General features: G+C 48.5%; 2 protein-coding genes, 1 long non-coding RNA gene and 1 pseudogene across 3 annotated transcripts; all 4 read right to left on the bottom strand.

Annotated features, from left to right (window-relative positions):
• Window positions 1-2,277: 2,277 nt before the first annotated feature.
• LOC136505785 (transcriptional activator TAF-1-like) lies at window positions 2,278-3,880 on the bottom strand. Its single transcript, XM_066500933.1, has 4 exons — window positions 3,600-3,880; window positions 3,389-3,466; window positions 3,142-3,207; window positions 2,278-2,709 (listed from the first exon to the last, which is right to left on the bottom strand). Exons 1-4 carry the CDS (start codon window positions 3,837-3,839, stop codon window positions 2,614-2,616), a joined length of 480 nt encoding a protein of 159 aa, XP_066357030.1. The 5' UTR covers window positions 3,840-3,880; the 3' UTR covers window positions 2,278-2,613.
• A 1,506-nt stretch (window positions 3,881-5,386) lies between these two features.
• On the bottom strand, window positions 5,387-6,570 carry LOC136505786 (uncharacterized). Its single transcript, XR_010771316.1, has 3 exons — window positions 5,737-6,570; window positions 5,558-5,645; window positions 5,387-5,465 (listed from the first exon to the last, which is right to left on the bottom strand). It is a non-coding gene; the product is annotated as an uncharacterized lncRNA (long non-coding RNA).
• A 5,757-nt stretch (window positions 6,571-12,327) lies between these two features.
• LOC136503155 (uncharacterized) lies at window positions 12,328-13,984 on the bottom strand (annotated as a pseudogene).
• A 7,082-nt stretch (window positions 13,985-21,066) lies between these two features.
• On the bottom strand, window positions 21,067-24,069 carry LOC136505812 (ribonuclease H2 subunit A-like). Its single transcript, XM_066500957.1, has 9 exons — window positions 23,958-24,069; window positions 23,716-23,819; window positions 23,207-23,278; window positions 22,245-22,368; window positions 22,083-22,170; window positions 21,885-22,022; window positions 21,715-21,802; window positions 21,503-21,623; window positions 21,067-21,371 (listed from the first exon to the last, which is right to left on the bottom strand). Exons 2-9 carry the CDS (start codon window positions 23,807-23,809, stop codon window positions 21,191-21,193), a joined length of 906 nt encoding a protein of 301 aa, XP_066357054.1. The 5' UTR covers window positions 23,810-23,819; window positions 23,958-24,069; the 3' UTR covers window positions 21,067-21,190.
• Between the last annotated feature and the right edge of the window lie 472 nt (window positions 24,070-24,541).

The raw sequence follows: 24,541 nt of genomic DNA, 5'->3' as shown, positions 1-24,541 counted from the left end.
CCAGAGCATCCGGTCACCCCGCAGAGGCACATAACGGTTCGTTTTTTAGCCCATGTTATAAATACTTCCTGTATTCATGTGGGAGGGTACTTTTGCTCATTTCAACAGCTGAGAAACACCTTTGAGAGTGCCAAGAAGAGCAAGATCCTAGTGAGGTGATTGAGATTTGAGAATCCCAAAGAGAGCCCTCATTAGTGAGATCAAGAGTAGCAAAGTGTGCATCCACCCTTCTCATTAGGCTTGTTGTGGTCAAGTGAGAGTTCATGCTTATTACTCTTGGTGATCGACATCACCTAGACGGCTTGGTGGTGATTGGAAGCTGGGTGATCATTCGACGGAGTGTGGATGACCCAACTCAAGTTGTGAGCGGTTATGGGTGATTCACCGCGATGGAGTGTCAAAGAATCAACCCGTAGAGAGTATTTGATCCTTGCGCGGATCAAGGGGGAGCTACACCCTTGCGCGGGTGCTCCAACGAGGACTAGTGGGGAGTGGCGACTCTCCGATACCTCGGTAAAACATCGCCGTGTTCCTCCTTCTCTCTTTACTTTGAGCAATTCAATACTTGCCTTTACATTCATAGAATTATCATGCTAGAGTAGGATTGAAACTTAGGTTGCAAGACTTTTTGTGCGGTAGAACATTAGAAACACTTTCTAGGCACAAGGGGTTAAATGGGCTAACCGTTGAATTTAATTATTGCAACAAAATTTAGAATTAGCCTAATTCACCCCCTCTCTTGGGCATCTTGATCCTTTCAACCCCCACATGCCTCTGGGCATCGACAGTGTTGTGGGCGCCGGCTTTCACCGTACCGGATGAACATGGTAAAACCCCTTGCATGCCTCTAGGTATCAACGGTGTGGCAGGTGCCGACGTCTGCCATACCCAAAGAAGACAACACAACCTCCCACGTGCATCTGACATTCAACAGTATTGTGGGCGCCTACAATCATCCTGTACCCACCAACGTGGACAACAAGGCTTAGTAGCATACATACTCTCTCACTCTCACTTGTAAGGCCACCCCTTTTATCTATAAAAGGGGATGCGCTCTCTCCTAACAGATAGGTTGATTCAGATTCATTCAGATCGATCAAGTTCACTTGTTCACAACCATAGAACCGCCAGGTTCGAACCACAAGCACACGATTGAACACTTAGCTCATAGCGGGGCTCCCGTCACTCTCGACCCTTCCGATCGGAGTCCGACCGGACCTCTTGTACCCCCTATCTTTCTCCTTCTTGTTTGTAACCCCACTACAAACTTAGAACACCTGGACTCAGGAATAAAGTCACCGACCGACTCGAACTAGACGTAGGGCACGTTGCCTGAACCAGTATAAACCCTGTGTCATTGAGTGCTAGGCCACCTCCAATCACAACGTACGACAAAACTACAAATATTTACTTGTTGGTCACTTTCTGCTCCGACAGATCTAGTTTAAAAAAATCTAGATTTATAAAAAAATATCAACATTTATATCGGTGTGCTATAAAAGTATTTATTCTATAATTAATCTACTAATACTTATTCGCATCATAAATATTGTTTTTAAATAAGCTTAGTCTAACTTAAAATTGGTTGCAAGGTATGGCTAATCTACTAATACTTATTTAGTATCACAAACACTATTTTTAAATAGACATAATCAACAAACTTGAAATTGTTCATTTGAAATTGGCTACAAGCTAAAAAGATTAATACTTCCTCCGCCCAGGAAAGAATACAACTATGGGATTCGTGTCAGTCAAACTAGTTTAAGTTTGACCAAGTTTATAGTAAATAGTATTAACGCTTATGTCTCCAAATAAATTTATTATGAAAATATATCCTATAACGAATACAATGATACTTATTTTGTACCATAAATGTTAATACTTTTTATATAAATTTAGTCAAATTGTAAACTGTTTAACTTCTAAAAAAACGAGAATTATATTCTTTTATGGATAAAGGGAGTATACTAATACTTATTTAGTACCATAAATATTATTTTTAAATAAACTTAATCAAATTGGTTAACTTGTAAAGAGTGAGTCGTGCACTCCTTTTAAGAAGATGAAGGAGCTGAGGAAATACGTCTTTGCCAATGGCCACACAACACAATCGCTCGCGTCGCGATATAGGTCATCATTACCCCCTTTGGATGTATATGTATTTACTGAAAGTAAAACTTGATTTAATTTTCATCTCAATCCACACCAACGTATATGAATTGAGATGTATATACGTGCAGGCCGCGTACAAAACGCGGTGCTCACAGTGGACAAAAGTAAGGATATATATACGGTACTCTCTCTATACATTTATAGAAACAGCCATGGTCATCCATACAGATGTCAGAGGAAGGCACAGCCGAAACAGTTACCAACTTGGCTAGGTGTACGGCACTGACCCTACGATGTTACGACCCAGTGAAGGGCGGCCATGTGGCTAGCTTGCAAGTGAACAACTGGAGGATAGATAGATAAATAGATAGACAGAGAGTAAGTGCATGCTTTTTCTTTTGGAACATGCTAGGCCCCTGTTTTGTTTGTTTGGCCTAACAACGATACTATATTAAGCCGTGGGTGGGTTTACAAGGAGGAAATCTGTCCATTATTCTATGCTTAGAATAGCGAAAGCGAGAGGTGGTGTGCCTGCGCTTTCAGCTGCTCGTTCGTCTCTTTCAGTGAACGATGCTCCTTCATCACCACGTCCTTCTCCTGCGTATATATTTATAAACACAAAATTTTACACATACGCCCATATATAACATGCCAATCCGTTGGTACACGAAAGATACTTAGTAGAGGTGGGGGTGGATCAGTTTGATCCGGTGACTAAAATTTAGAAGATATCATATGTAGATGTCGCATGGGGTGTTTAGATACTAATAAAAAAGCAAATTATAAAATCCCTCAGTACTCCACAAAACGTATTTATTAAGCCTAATTAACCCGTTATTAGCATATATTACTGTAGCACCATATTGTTAAATCGTGGGCCAATTAGGCTTAAAAGATTCGTCTCGCAAATTAGTCGCAAACTGTACAATTAGTTTCGTAATTAGTCTATATTTAATACTGCATATGCTGATGGGACCACGAAGCATGAATCAAACACCAACGTAGCTAGCGTCAGATCTGAGCGCTCACCTTTTTCATGGTCTCGTTCTGTGACGACAAGTCTGCAACTTTCCTTGCCAGTTCATCTCGAATCGCCTAGAAACAAATAGCAAACCAAATTAAACCAGCGAGCTTGAATTTTAGCAAGGGAGTAGCTTTTTTGTTCTTGCATGCATGCACACTACTGGCGTGTAGCAGCTAGACTGAATTGTGAATTCTGCAGAGCTAGCTAGCACCGGATCATGGCGCGCGAAGATGGAGATGGGCATCACATCACCTGACGGCGGAGGATGGTCTGCCGCGCCGATTCCCGGTTGGCGAGCACACGCCGCAGCCGCTTCTCCTCCTTCTCCGCCTGAAATTGAAATCAATTGTTGCACCCAGATGATCGACGACCCATCAGATCGACAGCCGGCCGGCACAACCAATCGCACAACTAAAACTAACGGCAAGGACTAGTACGTCGCCGGCGGCTAGCTAGTTATTACCTCGGTGAGCATGTGCCGTGGCCTGGGCCCGTGATGAGCAGCACCGGGCGCCGGCGCCGGCGCCGACGGCGGGCGGGCGGCGCTGGAGCTGCTGGGGCAGGACGGCGACTGCTTGACCCCGACCCTGCCGAGCTGGAGGCTCAGCCTCGTGCTCGACATCTCCTCGTCGTCGGTCATCTCCTGGGGCGTGTGCAGCCGCGCCGTCGCCTGCGCCTGCACGGCATTACTGCCTGCAGCCATGTCGGCTAGCGCCAGCGCAGCGCCGAGCTCGACGTCCACTACGTAGAATATGATTTTTAGTGGCGGCTCCAGAGGCTCTGAAGTGGCTGTTTGCTCAGCCGCTACTATGTAAGGATCTCTACAAATCATGTATTTGTAAAAATGGTTTCTAGGTCGACTCTATAAATTGATTTATAGGGGCGGTCTGGGAACACCAGCCACCCCTACAGATCTATTTATAGGGGCGGCTACAGTACCAACCGCCTCTACAAATCATTTTCTGTCAAAAAAAATTAAATTTACAATTCAAATTCGACCAGAACATTAAACGACGTAAGAATTTAAACATTGGTACAAAAGGAGAGGGGTGAGGTCAACAGGCAGCAACTTGCATGCTTTCAGTTTACAGGCAGGAGGAAGAGGAATGGTAGGTAAGTTGAAGAATTCTAATGATATACTTGTCAACCAAATAATCTCAGCTCAAGTCTTCACAGTTGCGGGTTCCCAAACAATTGTTGTACTCCACTGTCATCATTGTAGAAGTAATAGTCCTGGCACACAAAAGATGATCAGTTAGTGGTTTATACTTTATATAGGAGCATCAACAGTATGAAAAACTTTAAAATTTACCCTGAATGCATCAAAGCAATATCTAGAGAAGGATGCAGTGAATTGTGTTGAACTGCTGATTAACAAGATCAGATGAACAGTCCAGACTAATGTGTTACATCTGGAATAAGATTCATCATAGTTTTAGTAGAGGTGATTATAGACAACATCAACTATGACAAGACAACCTCAGGCATGAACAATGTATTAAACGGTTATAAGAACCAATAATGTGAAAAGCAATGCAACGATCCTGCTCACTTTCAGTACACGGTTGAGAAAAATTAAGGTAAGCATGGTAGTCAGCCATTGTTTCACATGTCATTTCTTACTTTACATCAGATATCAAATACTTATTAATCTTTATCAGCTTGAATTATGAGGTTCAGATTTCTTATCAGCACCCATGCTGACTAATGAACTGAACAATAGCGTAAGAGTTAAGGAATAAAAGCAAGGTGCTGCATTGCTCATACCTGTATGATCCATCTCCGATAAATGCAATTCTTAGGCCCCCTTTGGCAGGGCTCTTGGAGGCTTTGGCTTCTGGCACTGCAGCGACCTGTCGGCCGCCCACTAGCCGATTGGTGACACTGTGAGCCGACGGAGCCGGTTCCATGAACAGTACCCGAGCTACAGTGAAAAGAAAAGGGAGGAGGGGAAAATCAGCTCCGAGCTACAGTGATATGTGCAATAATTGTCAGCGGAGCCGGAGCCGTCCGGAGCCATGCCAAGGGGGGCCTTACTCCAGGCAACCTATCTATTACCCTGATAAAAAAAAAAACAAAATTAGTTCCAAGTAATCAATGATGTAAGGCATGAATGAAGAATAAGTATGGCATTTGGATCATTTAATTTAGTTGCATTACTCTCTGTTTTTAATAAAGATGCATCTTGTTTGTCAACTAAGAATCAAAGATCAAATCAATCACAGAAGGAGCAAGTACGACAATAGCTTACATCTTCAAAAAATCCAAAATTTTCTCACGCCCAAAACGTCCGACATGAATTACCCGTGGTTTTTCAGGCTCACCGTCACTGAAAGAATACATCAAGCAACATAAGCTTAGACAATCTATCTCAACTTGCTGCATACAAAACATTCAGGAAGAAAGCAAACAGAATATTACCTCAGCCTGACTCGCATCTCATGATTGCGAAATCTAGGATGGAAGCTTGCAGAATCAACACCTTTGTTCCAAAGGCGTATTCTGTTAGCTGAACAAGGAGGGAAATCACATCTTTAGCATCATAACATGAATAAAAACATATGCACATCTGGTACATTGTGTAAAAAAATTTGACCAACCTGATATGACCTGGGCAGTTTCAAAATCTTTGCTGATAGCAGCAGATGGTACTAAAGTTAAATCAGCAGCTCTATGAAGGAATCCTGTGTTTTGGGAATAACAGGACCAAGAATCAGCATGTTTCACAGACAGGCATGCAAGTTACTGTTTACAAAAGCAGAGATAATGTTGCCTAAACTGCTACTGATATCCTACAGACAGAAGTTGACACAAGCATCCTGAAAAAGCCAAAGGAGATGTCAGTCGAGGAGGATCTGGGCGGCCGGCGGGGAAAACAAACAAAGCAGCGGATCCAGGCTCGCACTCCATGCTTGGATATATACGAAACAAGGCATATATACGAAACAAGGCATATCTGAGATTATTTTAAGATCAATGCAAACCAAACAAGGCATATATACGATTTCTTTAAATAAGTACAACTCCATGCTTGGATAATAATAAAAACCTCCCAAAAGGATCTACATCAGCAGCTATTTTACTTATCTTTTTGCAACACAAATTAGAGATGGGGAGTTAAATGTGAGCTATCGTACCATTATAAGCTACATTTTATCTCATCAGTATGATCTACTAAACATATGTCACACCACGCCGCCACTGGACTATGAAAAGATGATCTCACATGGTGCCTTGGTGATGAGGATAATGGATACCACTAGATCAACTACCAAGAAAGGATTAGGATTGCCCAACGACCCAGAGTCTTCCCCTTAATTCCATAGGCTCAAACAAGAACTAGCACACGTGCAGATCAGATCACCGAAAACTGATAGCACGTAGAGCAAAGCAGATCACCAGGAACTCACCTTACCGTGCGACCCCGGAGCCCGAATCAAGTCTGCCCCACCGCCTCACACGCACATATGAGCCTCTGCTTCTCTGCACAAGGCACGCAACCATGAATCAGAGCTGTAGGGGCGGCTCAATCACCAGCCGCCCCTACAAATATCAACTCTGGGGGCGGCTGGTGAGTGAGCCGCCCCTACAAATTAGACACATTTGTAGGGGCGGCTCGTATCACCAGCCGCCCTTGCTGTTCCATTTGTAAGGGCGGCTGGTGTCTGGGCTTCCGAGCACGCCACTGTAGGGGCGGCTTCATCAGCAGCCGTCCCTATAAAAAATTCCTCTCGTTGCTAAAAACCGTTTTTTACGTAGTGGTCGGGCGTGATGCCCCGCCGGCATTGCCGCTGCCCGTCGCCGCCGCCGTCGGACATGGGATCCTACTAGCACCCGAAGAAGGGCAGGGTCGGTGGGTGGGATGGTGCCAGTCATGTACAGCGGCGGGATGGGTCGCGGTCGCGCTCATCAGATATACGAGTACTCCTACTCCTCCCTCTGGGGCGCGCGACGTCTGGCTGGCCCGTGCCGCGCCGCCACATCGTGGGCGCCACAGGACATGGCCGGGGCGGGTACGCGTGGACGGAGAGGATCAGAGGACACGTGGGGTGCCTAGCTCTGCCTCCTCGTGTGTGCATGCAGGAAGGAGGGTGATAAAAATTACATGATCCACCGGCCATAGATTTAGCATATATACTGATATTTAGAATAAATAGTAAGCCATAAAATATAAACTAGTATGGAATTTAGAGATAGATGGAGGTTCGGAGATGCAAACCATCAGGCTTAGAGGAAGAGGAGGAAGCCATACCGTCGGTGCAGTGTCCCGGCGGCGGTGTCTAACGGTGCGGTGGAGGTGATGTCACAGAGACGGCGGTGTAGAGGCGACGGTGAAGCCGGTGGCGGTACTTTCCGTCGCTGGCAGCACCTCCTCTCTAGATCGGCTAGGGTTGGACGCCCCCTATCAGGGCATGGATCAAGGCTCAATTGGCCGTTGGGCCAATTGGTGGGATCAATCTAAATTCTTCCTCTTAATCTCACCTTATGACTTAAACTTAACTTACTTAGTTTATCTTGTTCCCATTCCATCACAGATCAGTGCATAGAGTGTGCCTCATCATCACGCTCAGTTGTCATTAGATTAAACAGCTATAATGCACCTCTCTGTTTTGAAATAGATTCTCAACTAGGCCCTTATTGTCCAGGAATCATAGGCTTTTTCTTAACCCCATGCCGGCTAAGTGTTCTCTGAACACGCTGGGTGATAAGCCTTTTGTAAGTGGATCCACGGGCATCTTTTCTGTTCTTATATGCTCAAAAAAATTGATTGTCACTTGCCCTTTGGTATTCTCCCGGTGTTTGATAAAGTATTCATTTTGTGATTGGTTCACTCCTCTACGTGGCGGTATAATCACCTCACTTACTAATTTATATTCCCGCAAACTAGTTATAGCAAGCTCTTTAGTGTAGCTAGAATTGAGAGCTTGCTTTGTAGATTAAGTTTATCTAGTTGAGTTTTTTAGTGTAGCAATTTTGAGAGCCCTTAGTGGGTAGTGACCTAGTGGATTATGTGTCTAGTGATCATAACAACTAGAATTATTGGATAGGTGGCTTGCAATCCTTGTAGAGCTTGAGCAAATTTTGCATTTCACTATTTATTATACTAATCAAATTGCTCTAGTTGATTTATATATTTTAATTAGGTTATTTGACCCTCTCTAGCCATATTAGGACCTTTCACTGGATATAGAGCCGCCCTTAGAAATTGGGTTATTTGTAGGGGCGGCTGATAACATCGGCCGCTCCTACAAATCTATTTATAAGGACTGCTCATTTGACAACTATTTATAGGGTCGGCTCAAAAAAAAAGAGACGTTGCATGAATCGTTTTTTAGTAGTGTCTGTCGGCACTGGCGCATCGCCGCGCAGCAGCAGCACCCGCTTGCCCCGCCGCCGCTGCCTTGGATCAGCTTCAACAACGACTGGTTCTAGAGCCTCTGCGACGGTGAGCAGCACGCCCTCAGGCGGTGGGGCCTCGGCTACACGCTCCGCTGCTACAGCATCTTCGGCTGGTGGATCCTACTCGAGATGGACGACCCGGCGCGCTCGTGCTTCCTACGGAACCCATTCTCCGGCGAGTCGATGAAGCTGTCGTCGCTGTCGTTCCAGCAGGAGGAGTAACAGTTCGGCGACCCATACGCCCGGTACAGGAACCGCTCCGTGTTCCGCAAAGTCGTCTCGGCAGGCACGTGCAACAGGCTCGTCGTGCCGCGCTATTCAAACCCAGCATGCAAGAGAACCCCAAGGCCATCGGGATCTGCCTGCCGGTCACCGGCACGTCGTGGGCGCTGCACACCCGCCACGACGACGGGCCCAACGGCGGCATGTGGTACGAGGACGTCGCCTTCTTCCGTGGGAAGCTCTACTCGGTCGACAACCGAGGGAGTCTCTACGCGTTCGAACTCGCAACCGATGATGGTGACAGCGGCGGCGGCTGGAGCAGCAGGCCAGGAATAAAAGTGGCCCAGCAGGCGCCGTGGATGGAGGAGCCGGAGTCGGTCCTCGCGGCGGCGGCGTAGGGGAAGATGGTTCGCTAGAGCATTCTGTAGGAAGACAAATGCCATCGGCGGAGCACTCGAACAACGACGACGGCAACACGTGAGCATGGTTGGAGGTGACGTCGACCGGCACGTTGGAGGACCAGACGCCATTCGTGAGCCAGAGCTGCTCGGTCGCCCTCTCCGCGTCTAGTTACAGGTACGCCAGCGTGGAAGTGCGAGGGGGCCGCGTGTTCTACCTGGAGGACTGTAAGAGAGATGAACTAGGAGAATCACCGCACAATTTGCATTACACTTAGTGGAGGTAGATATACAACAACCGGAGCTCCCCACGATTAGCCAATCCTATAATCTAGGCAACGTGGAGAGAGCAGCCGGGTCAAGGATCGTTACAAGAGATAGGACTCAATGCAAAAGACGCTCAGCCTATACTATCTCTCTGACACCCCCCTCAGTCGTAGCATGATCTTGTCGAATGCACAAACTGTTTCTAAAATCTTCGAACAGTGGCGTGGGCAATCCCTTGGTCATGACATCTACAATTTGATGTTAAGTTGGAATGTGCAGAACTCGGAACTGTCCAAGAGCAACACATTCCCTGACGAAGTGAATGTCTAGCTCCACGTGCTTGGTCCAGCGATGGTGAACTGGATTCTCAGACAGATAAACAGACGATACATTGTCACAATAGATTACCGTGGCCTTTTCGATCTTGATGTGGAGCTCAGTAAGCAGGTTGCGTAGCCAGTAGCATTCTGCAGCCACGTTCGCCACACGCCGGTACTCGGCCTCGGTGCTGGAACGCGACACCGTCGGCTGTCGTTTGGACGACCATGAGATGAGTGAGTCACCAAGGTAGACACAATAACCGGATGTCGAACGGCGCATATCGAGACAGCCTCCCCAATCGGCGTCGGAGTAAGCCTTGAGATCGGTGTTGGTTGATGATGAGATGACGAGGCCGCTGTCAATAGTGCCACGGAGGTACCGGAGTATCCGTTTGACGAGGTTCTAGTGTGTCGCCTGTGGTGAATGCATGTAGAGGCAGGCCTGATTGACAGCATAGGCGATGTCTGGACGTGTCAATGTGAGGTATTGCAGTGCTCCCGTGATGCTGCGATAGAACGTTGCGTCGTCCACCGGCTCGCCATAAGAGGCAGGAAGCTTCTGCTTGGTGTCGACTGGTGTGGTTGTAGGCTTGCAGTTAGCCATCCCCACACGATCGAGAATGTCCTCCGTGTACTGGGCTTGGGTGAGGAAGAAGCCGTTGTCATCCCGCCGAACCTGAACACCGAGAAAAAACTTGAGCGTACCAAGGTCCTTGACTGCGAACTCACGGCAGAGCTCCTGGATGATGCGCTGCAGTAGCGATGTAGTGGACCCCATCAAGATGATGTCGTCGATGTAGACGAGTAGATACGCCAGTCCGTCGCCGCAGCGGTAGACGAACAACGACGAGTCCGAGCCGGTGGGGATGAAGCCGATGGAGCGAAGATGCGCCCCTAGGCGCTGGAACCACGCCCGTGGTGCCTGCTTGAGGCCGTAGAGAGACTTGATGAGGAGGCAGACGTGGTTCGGCTGAGCCTCATCGACAAAGCCCGCCGGCTGATGACAGTAGACGCTTTCACTCAAGTTCCCATGGAGGAACGTGTTTTTGACATCGAGCTGATGCACCGGCCATTGGCGCGACGCGGCGAGGTGGAGCACGGTGCGGATGGACGTCAGTTTCACCACCGGGGAGAAGGTTTGGTGGAAATCTACGCCCGGTCATTGCGAGAAGCCACGCACAACCCAGCGTGCCTTGCGACGCTCTAGTGAGCCATCGGGATGAAGTTTGTTCTTGAAGATCCACTTGCCGGTGATCACGTTGGCATGTGGCGGTCGTGGAACAAGCGTCCATGTCCCGTTGGCCTGCAGCGCGCCAAATTCATCTTGCATCGCCGCGTGCTAATCAGGATCGCGAAGAGCAGCATGGACTGAAGTTGGAGGGGGCGTCGGTGGCGCCGTCGATGTAACGTGGGCGTACTTCGGGTTGGGCACGTGAATGTCGTCACGCGCCCGGGTGATCATCGTGTGTCGGGTGGGCACCGTGGGCACTGAAGATTCCTTCGGTGCGGGCGTGGTTGGTTCCTCAGGAGCGGATGCGCTCACAGGTGCTGAAGCTATCATGGGCGCGGTTGATGAGGAGCGGCCTGGCGAAGATGACGGCGGCGGACGCGACTCGGGGCTCCCTGATCCGGGTCCGCCGGGTTGCACAGGTGGCACCGTGGAGGTTGTTGGCGTGGCCCCAGCCTGCGGACGCGGATCAGGCGTTGTCATAGTAGACCGGTTCGGTGCGGCTCTAGAGGCGTGCGTACGCGTCATGGTAGACTGGGTACGCGCGGCCCAATCCAGATGTCATGGTCGATGAGTGCGCGGCTAGCGAGCTAGAATCACCGGTAGAACGTCCTAGAGGCACGGAGAACTCAACGGTGATCCGTTGGTTTGTGAGTCACCAAGCTGCACAAATGGAAAGCATGTTTCGTCGAAGTAGACATGACGAGATATGATAACGCGCTTAGTCTCTGGATTATAACACTTGTAGCCACGCTGATCTAGAGGATACCCCAAGAAGACGCAACGAACTGAACGCGGCGAGAGCTTGTGTGGTGCGGTGGCTTCGGTGTTAGGGTAGCAGAGGTAACCAAAAATGCACAGGTGAGCATAATCTGGGGGCGTGCCGAACAAAAGTTCGGACGGAGTGGAGTTTTGACGAGGGTGACACGGACGCCGATTTAGGAGATATGTGGACATGGCAAGAGCATCAGGCCAGAACGAGGGTGGTAGCGATGCCTGGAACATGAGAGCACGAAGGCCATCATTGAGCATTCGCAGAACGCGCTCGGCACGGCCGTTCTGTTGTGATGTGTAGGGGCAAGTCAGACGCAGTGCAATGCCATGCTTGGCAAAGAACGCGCGCGACGCAGAGTTGTCGAACTCCTTCCCATTATCTGTTTGAAAACATTGAATTGATCGCTGAAATTGAGTGCCAACAAAAGCATGAAACGAAATAAGAGTGGGCAGAACATCAGACTTGTGGCGCAAAGGGAAAGTCCACGTATAATGGAAAAAATCATCAAGAATAACAAGATAGAATTTGTATCCTGAGTTGCTCATTATTGGTGAGGTCCAAACATCACAGTGCAACAATTGAAAGGGAAAAGAACAAACATGTGAGGACTCTTTGAATGGAAATTGCACGTGCTTGCCAAGGCAATAGGCATGGCACGTGTGACGACTAGACTTGGAGCAACTGAAGCCGACTGTGCGAGACAAATGTAGAAGAGCATCCCGACCTAGGTGGCCAAGTCGAGAGTGCCAGAGAGGACCATCAGATGACGTGAGGAGCGCCTGCGAGGGTCATGGAGAGGCAACGCCGTGACCAGTGCGCAGAGGGTATAGCTCGCCGGAAGAGTCACATCGGAGGAGCGCCATCTTGGTGCGAAGGTCCTTGATGGAGAAACCCCAAGGATCAAATTCCACAGACACAGAATTATCTCGAGTTAGAGAGCGAACATATATGAGATTTTTGACAAGCTGAGGGGCAATTAGAACATTATTCAAAAGTAAAGGATTGGAGGAGGTGGGGATAGAGGCGCGGCCAGTGGAGGCCGTGGACATCGGACTGCCGTTGCCGACAACGATCTGACGAGGAACAGAGGAAGGGGAACAAGTGCTAAGTATACCGGAGTGGGAAGCCATGTGGGAAGAAGCGTCCGTATCAAGGAACCAGTCGTTAGCGCCGCCGGTGGAGGGGTTCAACGACATGGTGTTGAGCGCGGAGTAGAGCCCGGCCGGCAGGGAGCCGGTGTCTTGCGGTGGCGGCGAACGCCGTCATGGCCGAAGGAGGACTGACACCGGGGCGCGGTGGGAGAACGCCCGGACGCCAGGCATTGAGGGGCCAGGCCTGAACCACCCCTTGCCACGGGTTGTAGGGTGCAGCCCACTGCGGTGGCGGAGCAGGAGCGGAGTTGTGCCCGCCAGCCGCGGACTGGCGCTGACGGTTGTCCGCCTTGCGCTTCTTGCGACGATCACTGCCAGCGGAGCCAGAGACGACGGGGCTGGGCGGTGTCGGGGCCGACGCAGACTTGGTGGTGGAAGGCGTGTCGCGAGCGGCAAGGAGCGCCGTCTGGGCCTCCATCTGCAGAGAGTACTTGATGCGGTGTTCCTCCTGCAGCAGGTAGGACTTGGTGTAGAGGAACGTCGGTGGCGGCGTCATGGTGGAGAGCACGGCGATGGCTTGGCTGAATTTGTTGTTCAGCCCACGAAGAGTGCTGATGACGAGCGCCGGGTCGGAGACGGCGGCGCCGCAGTCGTAGAGGGTGTCGGCGAGGCTCTTGAGGCGGCCGCAGTACTCGCCAATCGACATGTCGCCCTGGAACAGGCTGTGGAACTCCTGCTGGGCATAGACGGCACGCTGCAGACTGTTGTCGAGGAACTGACCGGTGATGGCGGTCCAGGCGGTGTAGGCGGAGCTGCGCGGCCTATAGACATCGCTCCAGATGTCCTTGTACACCGTAGAGTAAAGCCACGAGACGATGCACGAGTCCACCTGCAGCCACTCGGGATCATCGATCATGGCGGCCACGTCGATGGTGCCGTCAATGTGGTTGACGAGGCCGAACTTCTGGAAGGTGAGGTCAAAGAAGGATCGCCAATGCCTGAAGTTCCCGTCATCCATGGACAGAGTGACAGGAACGTGATTACGAATATTGAGGAGGACGAGGGTGGAGGCCGCGGGAGGGGCAGGTTCGGCAGAAGCAGCGAAGGGATTGGTGCCGGAGGAGACCGAACCGGTGGGGCTCGCCATGGCCGAGAGCAGCTGAAGGTGGAGGTGAGGATAAGAAGAGGTAGATACCATGTAAGAGAGATGAACTGGGAGAATCACCGCACAATTTGCATTACACTCAGTGGAGGTAGATATACAACAACCACCGGAGCTCCCCACGATTAGCCGATCCTATAATCTAGGCAACGTGGAGAGAGCAGCCGGGTCAAGGATCGTTACAAGAGATAGGAGTCAACGCAAAAGACGCTCAGCCTATACTATCTCTCTGACAAGGACGAAGGGTCCGCCGGCAACGCCAGGTACCTCACGTACATGGGGTTCGGGCGGAAGTGGAGCCTTCGCGTCTGCGGCGTGCACGACCTGCGGCCGCGGTACCGAACGGCCGGCCGGACCCGACTCTCGGACGGTGGGCGGAGGGGCAGAGGACGATGGTGAACGGACGGAGTTCGTGCCGTTTGAGGTGTGGTTCTTACCGCATGCGTGCAGCTAGTGCGATCGATGTGACTCGTTCGGAAATTTTCGTGAAGAAATGTGATGCGCACTGCTGCGTTTGGGAAATGGGATGTATCCGTGGAACTTTTTGGCTAGTTGCTCGATGGTTGAAACAAATATACTCCCTGCGTTTGGGAAATGGGATGTATCCGTGGAACAAAATCGTGCAAGGAAGAGGCAAAAGTATTTCCATTGCCGGGATTTGAACCCATAGGGTGAAGGTTGAATGAAAAAAAAAGAGATCGTGAAGAGGCAAAGTTATTTCCATTGCCAGGATTTAAACCCGGGTCGCCTAGGTGAAAGCCAGGTATCCTAACAGGAGTAGACGACAATGGAACTATTGTACATAGCGTACACAATATCTTATTTGAAGTAAAGAATATTCTTGGTTAAGGCCAATGTATTATATAAAGCCATCTCATCCTCACTTCGTGTCTCGCCGTTTCACTCGTGAAGTCTCCAAGATAACACATCACACAGAAAAGCGTTCAGTGGAAAGGAATTTGTCGGATCGCCTTGATAGATATAAAGATGAAAAAAATAAATGGAGCGTACCCTCGTTCCCTCGAGCAGTCAAGCGTCTTGATGCCATGTTCTCTAGATTCAATCAGCTCAGCCATCTCTGCACTATAACCTACACAATGCACAAACACGAACTCGCCGTCTTCCAAGTTCCAATGAGGGTCTCCAGGTCTGTATATGTTTAGGTCAACAAACGTACAGGGTCGCAGCCTCGCAATAACTAGAATCTGGGAGGGAAATTACACAGAATCTTTTGGTAACATTCCTGAGATATACCAATCGTTATCTGATTTCTGGCATTGCAAAATCCTGGTGTTCTTTCTGCATTTGGCTTCCAAATCAACGAGTGTGGTCCTCAGGTGATGATTGCAGCCAGTTAACACCGCAAGGCAAGCCTCTTGAACTGTTTCCTTGCACACAGAACACGTGTGCTGGAGTTTCCACACTTTGACCTGAATAAACACCCGTCAATGTGTCAGCAATTGGAGGAAGAAGGAGAGGAATCAAAGCAAGGCGAGGCAGCAGAGCAAGGGGAATCGGAAACAGACGAAGCTTGCTTGTAGTTTAAGATATTCGATTACAATGTTCATGCCCCTTCCCTGGACGAAGCCAGCACATATACGCCAACAGACTCACGCCGCACTCGATACAAGCTAGACTCACTCGTTTTCCCACTGAGGCCCAAACACCCGGACACTCCTCTTCCTGGGCCGAGCAGGCCTTCCTCCTGCCGAGCCCGGCACAGCACACTCCACCTGCTCCTTCGGCACAGCGTGCTGGTCATCTGTCCTGACATCCACTCTCCCTTGCGCGCTTGGATGTCCCCAGACAGCAGCGCGCGGAAACTGTTGACGAAGGTAGTCCAGATCTTCCCATGTTGACAGAGATGAAGGCAACTGAGACCATTTGATCAGTCCTTGGCGCACAGGAACCGCACCTTTGAAGATTGATCGACGTTGAAGAATCCTTTCAGGAATGCTCCAGCGAATGGAAGAAGGAGGCAGATTCTTCTCCACAACATGCTGACCACCGACTGCTTTCTTGAGCTGTGACACATGAAAAACAGGGTGAATAGAGGAAGACGCAGGAAGCTCCAGACGGTAGGCAACGGACCCAATACGCTCAATAATCCGAAAGGGCCCGAAAAACTTGAATGCCAGCTTCTGGTTAGCACGGTCTGCCAAAGATGACTGCACATAGGGCTGTAGCTTAAGAAAAACCCACTCTTCAATCTGAAACTCGCGTTTGGAACGGCGTTCATCCGCCTGCTTCTTCATGCGCTGCTTGGCTCGATGAAGATGCTGCCTGACCAACTGAGTCATCAGATCACGGTCCCGAAACCATTCAGACAGATCAGAGATGGGATGATCATCAGCAGCCGGCAACCCAAACTGGCGAGGAGCAAACCCATACAGCACCTCGAATGGCGAGCGGCCGAGAGCTGAATGAAATGAGGTATTGTACCAGAACTCCACAACATCCAGCCAGGAACTCCAGCGGCGCGGACAAGCATGGACATAACACCTGAGGAAAGCCTCCAAGCACTGATTGACCCTCTCTGTTTGTCCATCGGACTGCGGATGATATGCCGAACTCATGCACAGATCAACCCCAGCCAACTTGAACAGCTCCCTCCACAAGTGACTAGTGAAGATACGATCCCTATCGGAGACAATAGCATTGGGCAACCCGTGCAACTTGTAGACTTGTGATAAAAATAGTTTAGCTACCCCAGCAGCAGTGAAAGGATGCTTCAGGCCCAAAAAGTGTGCATACTTGGAGAAGGTGTCCACAACAACCAAAATACTGTCAAAGCCACCGGACATTGGAAGACCTTCAATGAAATCCATGGAGATTACCTGCCAAGCATGATCCGGAACCAGCAAGGGTTGCAAGAGACCAGGTAAACGCGAATGATCCGGCTTGGCTTGCTGACAAGTGAGACATGAACGGACAAAGTCGTGGACTGCTGTCTTCAAACCGGCCCAGGCAAACAACTGCTTGATACAACGATAAGTGACCGGAATCCCGAAGTGACCTCCTACAGCACTGTCATGAAGGGCAGTGATGATACGAGTTTGGAGCTCCGCATTATGACCGATCCATATGCGTTGATCGTAGCGCAGCAATCCATCCCGAAAAGTGAAATGGGGAACAGCTGCCGGATCAAGAACCAGTTTCGCAATCAACTGTTGTGCATGAGCATCTGATTCATAAGAAGCAGCCACCTCCTGCAACCATTGCGGTTGAACCACAGAGACCGCAGAACATTGCAGTGCCGGTACACGAGACAGAGCATCAGTAGCACGGTTATCCACGCCCTTGCGATACACAATCTGATATTGCAACCCAAGGAGCTTGGTGAAAACCTTTTGTTGCCAAGGCGTATGCAGTCGCTGCTCCGACAGTTGAACTAAACTCTTCTGATCAGTCACAATGCGAAATTCAGCATACTGTAAATAGCTACGCCACTGTTCTAAGGCCAAAAGGATAGGTATTCTTTTTCATATGTAGAGAGACCTTGAGATCGTGGACACAGAGATTTGCTGAGAAAAGCCAGTGGGTGACCATCTTGTGTAAGTACTGCCCCAATGCCTGTTCCACTGGCATCTGTCTCCACACAAAAGGGCTTAGAAAAATCCGGTAAAGCCAACACAGGAGTTGATGTCAGGGCCTGCTTCACAGCATGGAAGGCAGCATCATGAACTGTGGACCATAGGAACAAGGCCCCTTTCTTCAGCAAGTCCGTGAGAGGCCGAGAAATCACCCCAAAATGCTTCACAAAACGTCTGTAGTAGCCTGCCAACCCTAAGAAGCTGCGAAGCTCCTTAGCCGAAGATGGTACTGGCCAACTCAAAACTGCCTGAACCTTGTCCGGGTCAGTCGCCACTCCCTGCTCCGAAATGACATGCCCCAAATACTTCAACTGACGTTGAGCGAAGACACATTTGGAGTGCTTGACCTGCCACTGATCACGGCGTAGGAGCTCCAACACTTGCCGAAGGTGACCAAATGCTCCTCAAGCGACCGGCTGTAAATGAGAATGTCATCAAAGAAAACCAAGACTCCTTTGTGAAGCAATGAGGCCAGGGTAGTATTCATCACCTTCTGGAACGTGGCCGGTGCCCCCGTGAGACCAAATGCCATGACTCGAAATTCATACTGACCCAAATGGGTTTGAAAAGCTGTTTTCGGTTCTTCACCCAGCTGCAATCTGATCTAGTGATAGCCGGCTATAAGATCCAAACAAGTAAACCACGAAGCATGGGTCAGCTCATCCAACAACTCCTCGATCATTGGTACCGGATACTTGGCCTTAGCAGTAAGCGCATTCAAGTGGTGGAAATCGACACAGAATCTGAACGACCCATCCTTCTTATTGACAAGTAAGACTGGAGAAGAAAATGGACTGTTACTCGGTTGAATGATGCCAGCCTTGAGCATATCCATTACTTGCCGCTCAATTTCATCCTTGACAGCAGGCGGGTAGCGATAAGGACAAACTTGCACAGGTGAGGCCCTTAGAATAAGGGGTATAGCGTGATCAAGAGGCCGTGTAGGAGGATAACCAGTTGGAGGAGCAAAAACTGATTCAAACTCTTGCAATAAGTCAGATACTGCTGGATGAACAGGAGTGATTTGAGAAGTTTCTTCAGCTGACAAGGCCGTCACCTGGATAACAGAACCATCTGGTAATGCCATCAACTTCCCTTGCAAGCGAACCATAGTCTGGCCATGAGGAATCAAGAGCCATTTGTGCTGCCAATCAATCTGCATAGGGCTATGACTTGCTAACCAGTCCATGCCAAGAATCATATCATAGGATGGCATAGGTAAAGCCAAGAAGGCTGAATTGAACTGACATTGCTGCACTTCCCACGATAGATCACTGAAAAACTGAGGACATTCAATGATATTACCATTAGCAATTCGAACTCGGGGTGGAACTGCCAAAGATTGACCACCAGACAACTTGCTAGCTAGATCAGTGCTGACAAAAGAACAAGTACTGCCAGAATCCACCAAAATCTGCACCGGAATGCCCTGAACTGAACCCTCAAGATGGATAGAGCGAACTGGAGTAGAAGCAGCAACTGACGCTAACACCTGGACAACAAAAACTTGAGCTGAATCCTCCTCATTGGTGACTGGATCAACACATTCAGAGTCATCTGAGTTGCACATGTCCCAGAAGTCCTAGAGAGCGTGCAGCTGAAGGGCTTTAGGACATTTGTGGTCGCGAGACCATTTCTCACCACATCGAACACAGAGGCCGCGGGCACGCCTATAAGACCGCAACGTGTTCAATTTGTCCTCCATGCCACGGGGCCGTCGGTCATCAGCCTGAGCCCCACCCACAGCTGCCCGAACGCTACGATCAGGAACGGTGGCCGCCGGCAGCATGGGCAGATTCTTGGACGCGGACTTCCTCTACCCAGGATCCACTAGTTCTTCCTGCAACAAGGCGAGAACACAGGCAGCATCCACAGAAGATGGGTGTTGCATATGCACAGCAGAACGAATGTCATCCCTCAACCCATCCACAAAATGCATAGCATAAAACAGGGGATCAGTAGTTTTGCCATAAGCTATGAGCTGATCTACCAAACCAGTGAACCTATCTGCATACTCCTGAACATTCCCAGTTTGACGGATATGAAACAACTGGCGAATCAACAACTCATACTGATCCCGACCAAAACGATCTAGGACCATTTGACAAAACTTCTCCCAGCTAACCTTCTTCACCTTTGGATCTAAGACTGCAGCCAGCGAGATGCAGCGCCTATCATCCGCATCATGGCTACACGAATCCATTGACTGGGCTCAACAGAATACATGTCAAAATAGTCGTCACAAAGACTGAGCCACAGCTTGGGATCCTCCCCATCAAAAACTGGAAAATCTATCTTCGGTAGCTTGCTACTAGAATACTGAGGTCCCCAATGTGCGCGGTACTCATGCGGCGCGCCCTCAACACCAGAAATCTCCCGATCCCCCATGTCCAAAGCAGAACTAGAGAGAGATCGATGCAAGACAAACTGATGGGCAGGCTGGGGAAGGGGATGGATGGTTGGCTTATCCTTGACCGAGGGCTGAGCCATGGACTTGAACCCCCGGTGATGATGTGCAACGCCGTGCCCAACTGACGGGCCGATGGCCGGGTGCCCGGCAGATGATGTCGCCGCGGCCACCACGGGATGGGACTTTAGGACACCAGCGGAAGTCGCCAGCTCCGAGTCAAGCACCACACGACTCACAGATTTGCGAAGGGCAGTTCATCTCCTTGCGCAACTGCTCCACCACCGCGTCGGACTTGCGGACCGCCCCCAACTCCGAGCGCAGCTCCGCCACCGACGCATCCACCTTGGGCTTCCATTCATCGAACACCTTAGCTGCATCTTCCAACCGGCTGAATCGATCCGCGATGGAATACTCCACCGCCCCGATCCGCTTGCCCAGCGACACCTCCACCTCCCCGATAGATGTTTCGATGTGGGTCTTCATGGACTTGAGCTCATCCATCAGGAGCTTGGTGTTGGAATCCATGGCACCGAAATGCTTGCGGAATCTGGTAAAATGGTCGTGGATGATTTCGTGGGGTTCCAGGATGGGGATAGGATAGATCGGCCAAGGAACGATAGGCTCTGGATACCAATTTGTCAGCAATTGGAGGAAGAAGGAGAGGAATCAGAGCAAGGCGAGGCAGCAGAGCAAGGGGAATCGGAAACAGACGAAGCTTGCTTGTAGTTTAAGATATTCGATTACAATGTTCATGCCCCTTCCCTGGACGAAGCCAACACATATACGCCAACAGACTCACGCCGCACTCGATACAAGACTCACTCGTTTTCCCACTGAGGCCCAAACACCCGGACACTCCTCTTCCTGGGCCGAGCAGGCCTTCCTCCTGCCGAGCCCGGCACGGCACACTCCACCTGCTCCTTCGGCACAGCGTGCTGGTCATCTGCCCTGACACAATGTTGCAACAAAACAGCAAAACATTTTTTTTGCAAATAAACTTGCAAAGCATCCAGTAACTACTGCAGAGCGTAGGAAATGGCAGAGGTAGCAATGGGCGGGAAAACCATCATCTTCCATTCCAATCTCAACAACCAATTTCTACCAGTTTCAAATCAGATATCAAATCAGGCTCCGTAACCGTACACTCTAGTTTCTACTACACATATAGTACTACCAAATTAGCAGACATCACTGGAACTTCCTGACCAACTCAAGTTTGCGAGCCTGGAAGAATTTGCAATGGCCTTTTCCGCTTGATTCGATCTCCTCAGTCTTCCTTTTGAAACCAGTAAAGCCTAGGCTCGAAAGCTTGACTTGTCGCTTGGTGCTTCCATTGTCAGTCCCATCTTCATCAACTTCATCAGACTCCCTTCGTATCATTAGTTCATTACCATGTGGCAAAATTATAATAGCAATCAGAATCATGTTTTGCAGTTCACAAAACACACTAACGAATTTTGTTCACAAATGGGCACATAAAGGTTGCAAATTTGAACACACCATGTAACCTCAACTGCATCCTTGAAGAAGGGCTTACAAGTTCCCCAACTAAAACGAACCAAAGTTGGGAAGCCAAATACTGGATGCTTGTGATCTTCTAACCATTGCTTAGTATCAGGGTCTGCACCATTAATTTGGATGTTCTTTAATGCGACAAGACAAGTCACATGATTACAGTTTGATAAAATCATTTACAATGAGGAATCAGTTACCTCCTGGATATCCTGATCCAGTTTTCATGTGCAGACTCAGAGCTGTTTCATCAAACACCCAGTTTCGCAAGGCTCTGTCCCTAGTCACCTGCAGTTGCACATCACAACTTTACAACTAAGCAAGCCTATAAGAAAGTACCTACACAAGGAAATTTGATTCGAGAAATTACCATTGCGACTATACTTGCTCCACTAACAACAGGGTAAAGGCTATCAGCTTTTTTGGCAACCACAAATTTGATTCCTGGAAACTTTTCTGTCAGCTTGATTCTATACTTTTCGGGATCTCCTACTGTATCTATATATACCTTTTCAAGGAGGAATACAATTACTAAAAAAATGTTGAATTAAAGAATATATGCTCTTACTTCTGCCAGTAGAACTCCCATGTCAAGCACTTTTCTAACAAGGCCCATGGCAGAGTTATGTGATATTTCATTCAGATTAACTTTCGACCTGAAACAATGGGACTATCAATGAAGATAACAAGGCCAAGTTTAAGTTTCAATAGGTACAAAGGCCAGACATACTTTTTTAACATTTTAGCAGACAGATCCTTTGGGCATATGACATCCACTTCCCACCCAATAGAGTTATTGACCTTTAAACTTTCAAATAGCTCCTCTCTTTGTTCTTCCTTCAAGGTCTTTGAATCTGCTTGAGAAGACAAGATCAATAGGCCATGCTAATTGTCAATGTGTTAGTAGCTAATTGTCAATGTGTTAGTAGCAAAAGTACTCTTGAACTTTTCCGTGGCCCATGGAAAGTAACATGCTCAACCAACTCTACCACTGAAACATCACAAGATAGTAAGCATAATAACTGCCAAAGTACGAAGACAGATTCAAGATTTACCACTCCAAAGGTTGAATTCATGCAAATGTCAGTATGCCACAGATAAACAGGAGATGTGCCAACACTAACTCTAAGATGTCAGAAGCTGACGGGCTTAACAAAATTCGGAAAACAATAGTTTGCTACAAGAATAATGTACATGGAAGCACCTGCAGCTCATGGGTTCATTGAAAGGGACTACAGAGGGGAATATCTGGCAGACAAGGGAAACAAGAGGTGGATAGCAATTAGCAGCAGCTAATCTGGTTGCACCAAGCTCCTGCCTTTTGTCTGGAAAAAATTATGATGTGCCTTTTGTGAGCCCTTTAAAAGATACGCGAGCTTCTATCATGCCAGATCAACCAAAGTGCTTAACTACTGCCAGCATCTACTTAGTGAATGAACACAAATTGAACAAAGGTTGCATATTGATCTATCAAAGATTATGTGTTATAAATTCCAAGCTACCCCATTTCTCTCTCTGACACAGGCTCAGTCACGGAATCATCCAGTATATCACTGAAACTAAATTGCATATACATGCCTGTAGAATTAAAACTACTCTGAGAATATTGAGCTGTGCATCGCGAAGGACTAACACAACAATCAAGTAAATCACCTTCAACAAGCAGATGAAGAAGATACGAGTGAAGAAGACCTGCGAATTTCAGGGTTGCAAGAGTGTTATTGTAAGAGCACGCGCAGTACATACATCCATACACCATAGGACCTGCAGGAGCAGTAACAGGAAGTGAACTTTAGGTAGACATTTTGCTGTGGAATGTGCTGAAACCAACTAGAGTTTCAATCAGCATTGCACATTTTCATGAGCGTTCATCATACTTCACTTTATATGCCACTGAACATTTGTATTTAAAACCCAAAAACATCCGAGCCACATTGCATATTAAACACTCCGTCCACAAAAGAATGCAATTATGGGAACCATGTCGGTCAAACTAGCTCAAGTTTGACCAAGTTTATAGTCCAAATAAATTTATTATGAAAATATATTTTACGACTAATCTAATGGTAATTATTTTGTCTTGTTAGTACTTTATCATATAATTTGAGTCAAAGTTTAAACTACTCCTCGAAATATGAGAATTGCATTCTTTTGTGGACGGAGTGAGTAATAACCAACCAGAAGAGAGGCAAGAGTTTTACCAAGGACAGGGCCACGGCCAGCCTCGTCGATCCCCATGAGGCAGGGCTCCTTGGTAGCCCACTCCGGCAACAGCGCCGCCACGGCCTCCGCCATTTTCCGCCCGCTGCGTTAGGGCAAAAGCGAGAGAGGAGAACAATAAGCCAGGTACATCCTGGGGGATGGAGATGGAGATGGGATTGGAGCAAGGCGGGGAGGCGGATTGGAGGTCAATGCTACCGGATTAGGGAGGAAAGGAAGTCACCTTGCTGCGGGCGTGAGTTTGGCGGAGGCGAAGTGCGTCGCTGGCTCGCTGCTGACTCGCCGTCGCCGCTTGGGTGGCGACTGGCTGGCGAGGAGGCGCACCGGGTACGGGGACTGCGTGCCTGCGCCGCTTCGGGGGCGGGGCTATCGGGAGATTTAACTTTGAGATTTTTTCCCGTAGGCCATTATAAAAGATCGTAATTTTTTTTATGTGCCTTTGGAAAAATTCAGCGGTCTTCAGCGCCACTACTTCAACTTTTTCGTGTCCTCCATGCCACTTCCGTTAGTTTGGACTCTAACGCCATCAAACTATAGGTGTGAAAAGACGAAAATACCCTTAATTCTAAATATGTTATTAATTTTTTTAAGCATCTTAACGACTTCAAATAAAAAAAACTCAAAACTAGAAAGTTGTAGATCTCGTCGAGATCTATAATTTTCATATAAAATTTATTTTCATTTAATTTTGCAAAAAATGATGATTTTTCTAAGATATATTAATCATATCAAATCATATTTTTTTGCGGAATTAAATAAAAATAAATTTTATATGAAAATTATAGATCTCGACAAGATCTATAACTT

The sequence above is a fragment of the Miscanthus floridulus genome, chromosome 14 (genome assembly GCF_019320115.1).
Source record: "Miscanthus floridulus cultivar M001 chromosome 14, ASM1932011v1, whole genome shotgun sequence".
Lineage (NCBI taxonomy): Eukaryota > Viridiplantae > Streptophyta > Magnoliopsida > Poales > Poaceae > Miscanthus > Miscanthus floridulus.
The sequence above is the reverse complement of the archived record's forward strand: the minus strand, read 5'-3'. Positions and strand labels throughout refer to the sequence as shown.

What these genes read in the sequence shown, in the direction of transcription:
- LOC136505785 (XM_066500933.1), bottom strand. Translation starts at nt 3,839, where the DNA reads ATGGCTGCAGGCAGTAATGCCGTGCAGGCGCAGGCGACGGCGCGGCTG. An exon ending in AGACCATCCTCCGCCGTCAG is followed by an intron (nt 3,208 to 3,388) that starts GTGATGTGATGC and finishes ATTTGTTTCTAG; the next exon opens with GCGATTCGAGATGAACTGGC. An exon ending in AGAACGAGACCATGAAAAAG is followed by an intron (nt 2,710 to 3,141) that starts GTGAGCGCTCAG and finishes ATATATACGCAG; the next exon opens with GAGAAGGACGTGGTGATGAA.
- LOC136505812 (XM_066500957.1), bottom strand. Translation starts at nt 23,809, where the DNA reads ATGGCGGAGGCCGTGGCGGCGCTGTTGCCGGAGTGGGCTACCAAGGAG. An exon ending in TGCAACCCTGAAATTCGCAG is followed by an intron (nt 22,369 to 23,206) that starts GTCTTCTTCACT and finishes CTTCTCAAGCAG; the next exon opens with ATTCAAAGACCTTGAAGGAA. An exon ending in TGGGAGTTCTACTGGCAGAA is followed by an intron (nt 22,023 to 22,082) that starts GTAAGAGCATAT and finishes CTCCTTGAAAAG; the next exon opens with GTATATATAGATACAGTAGG.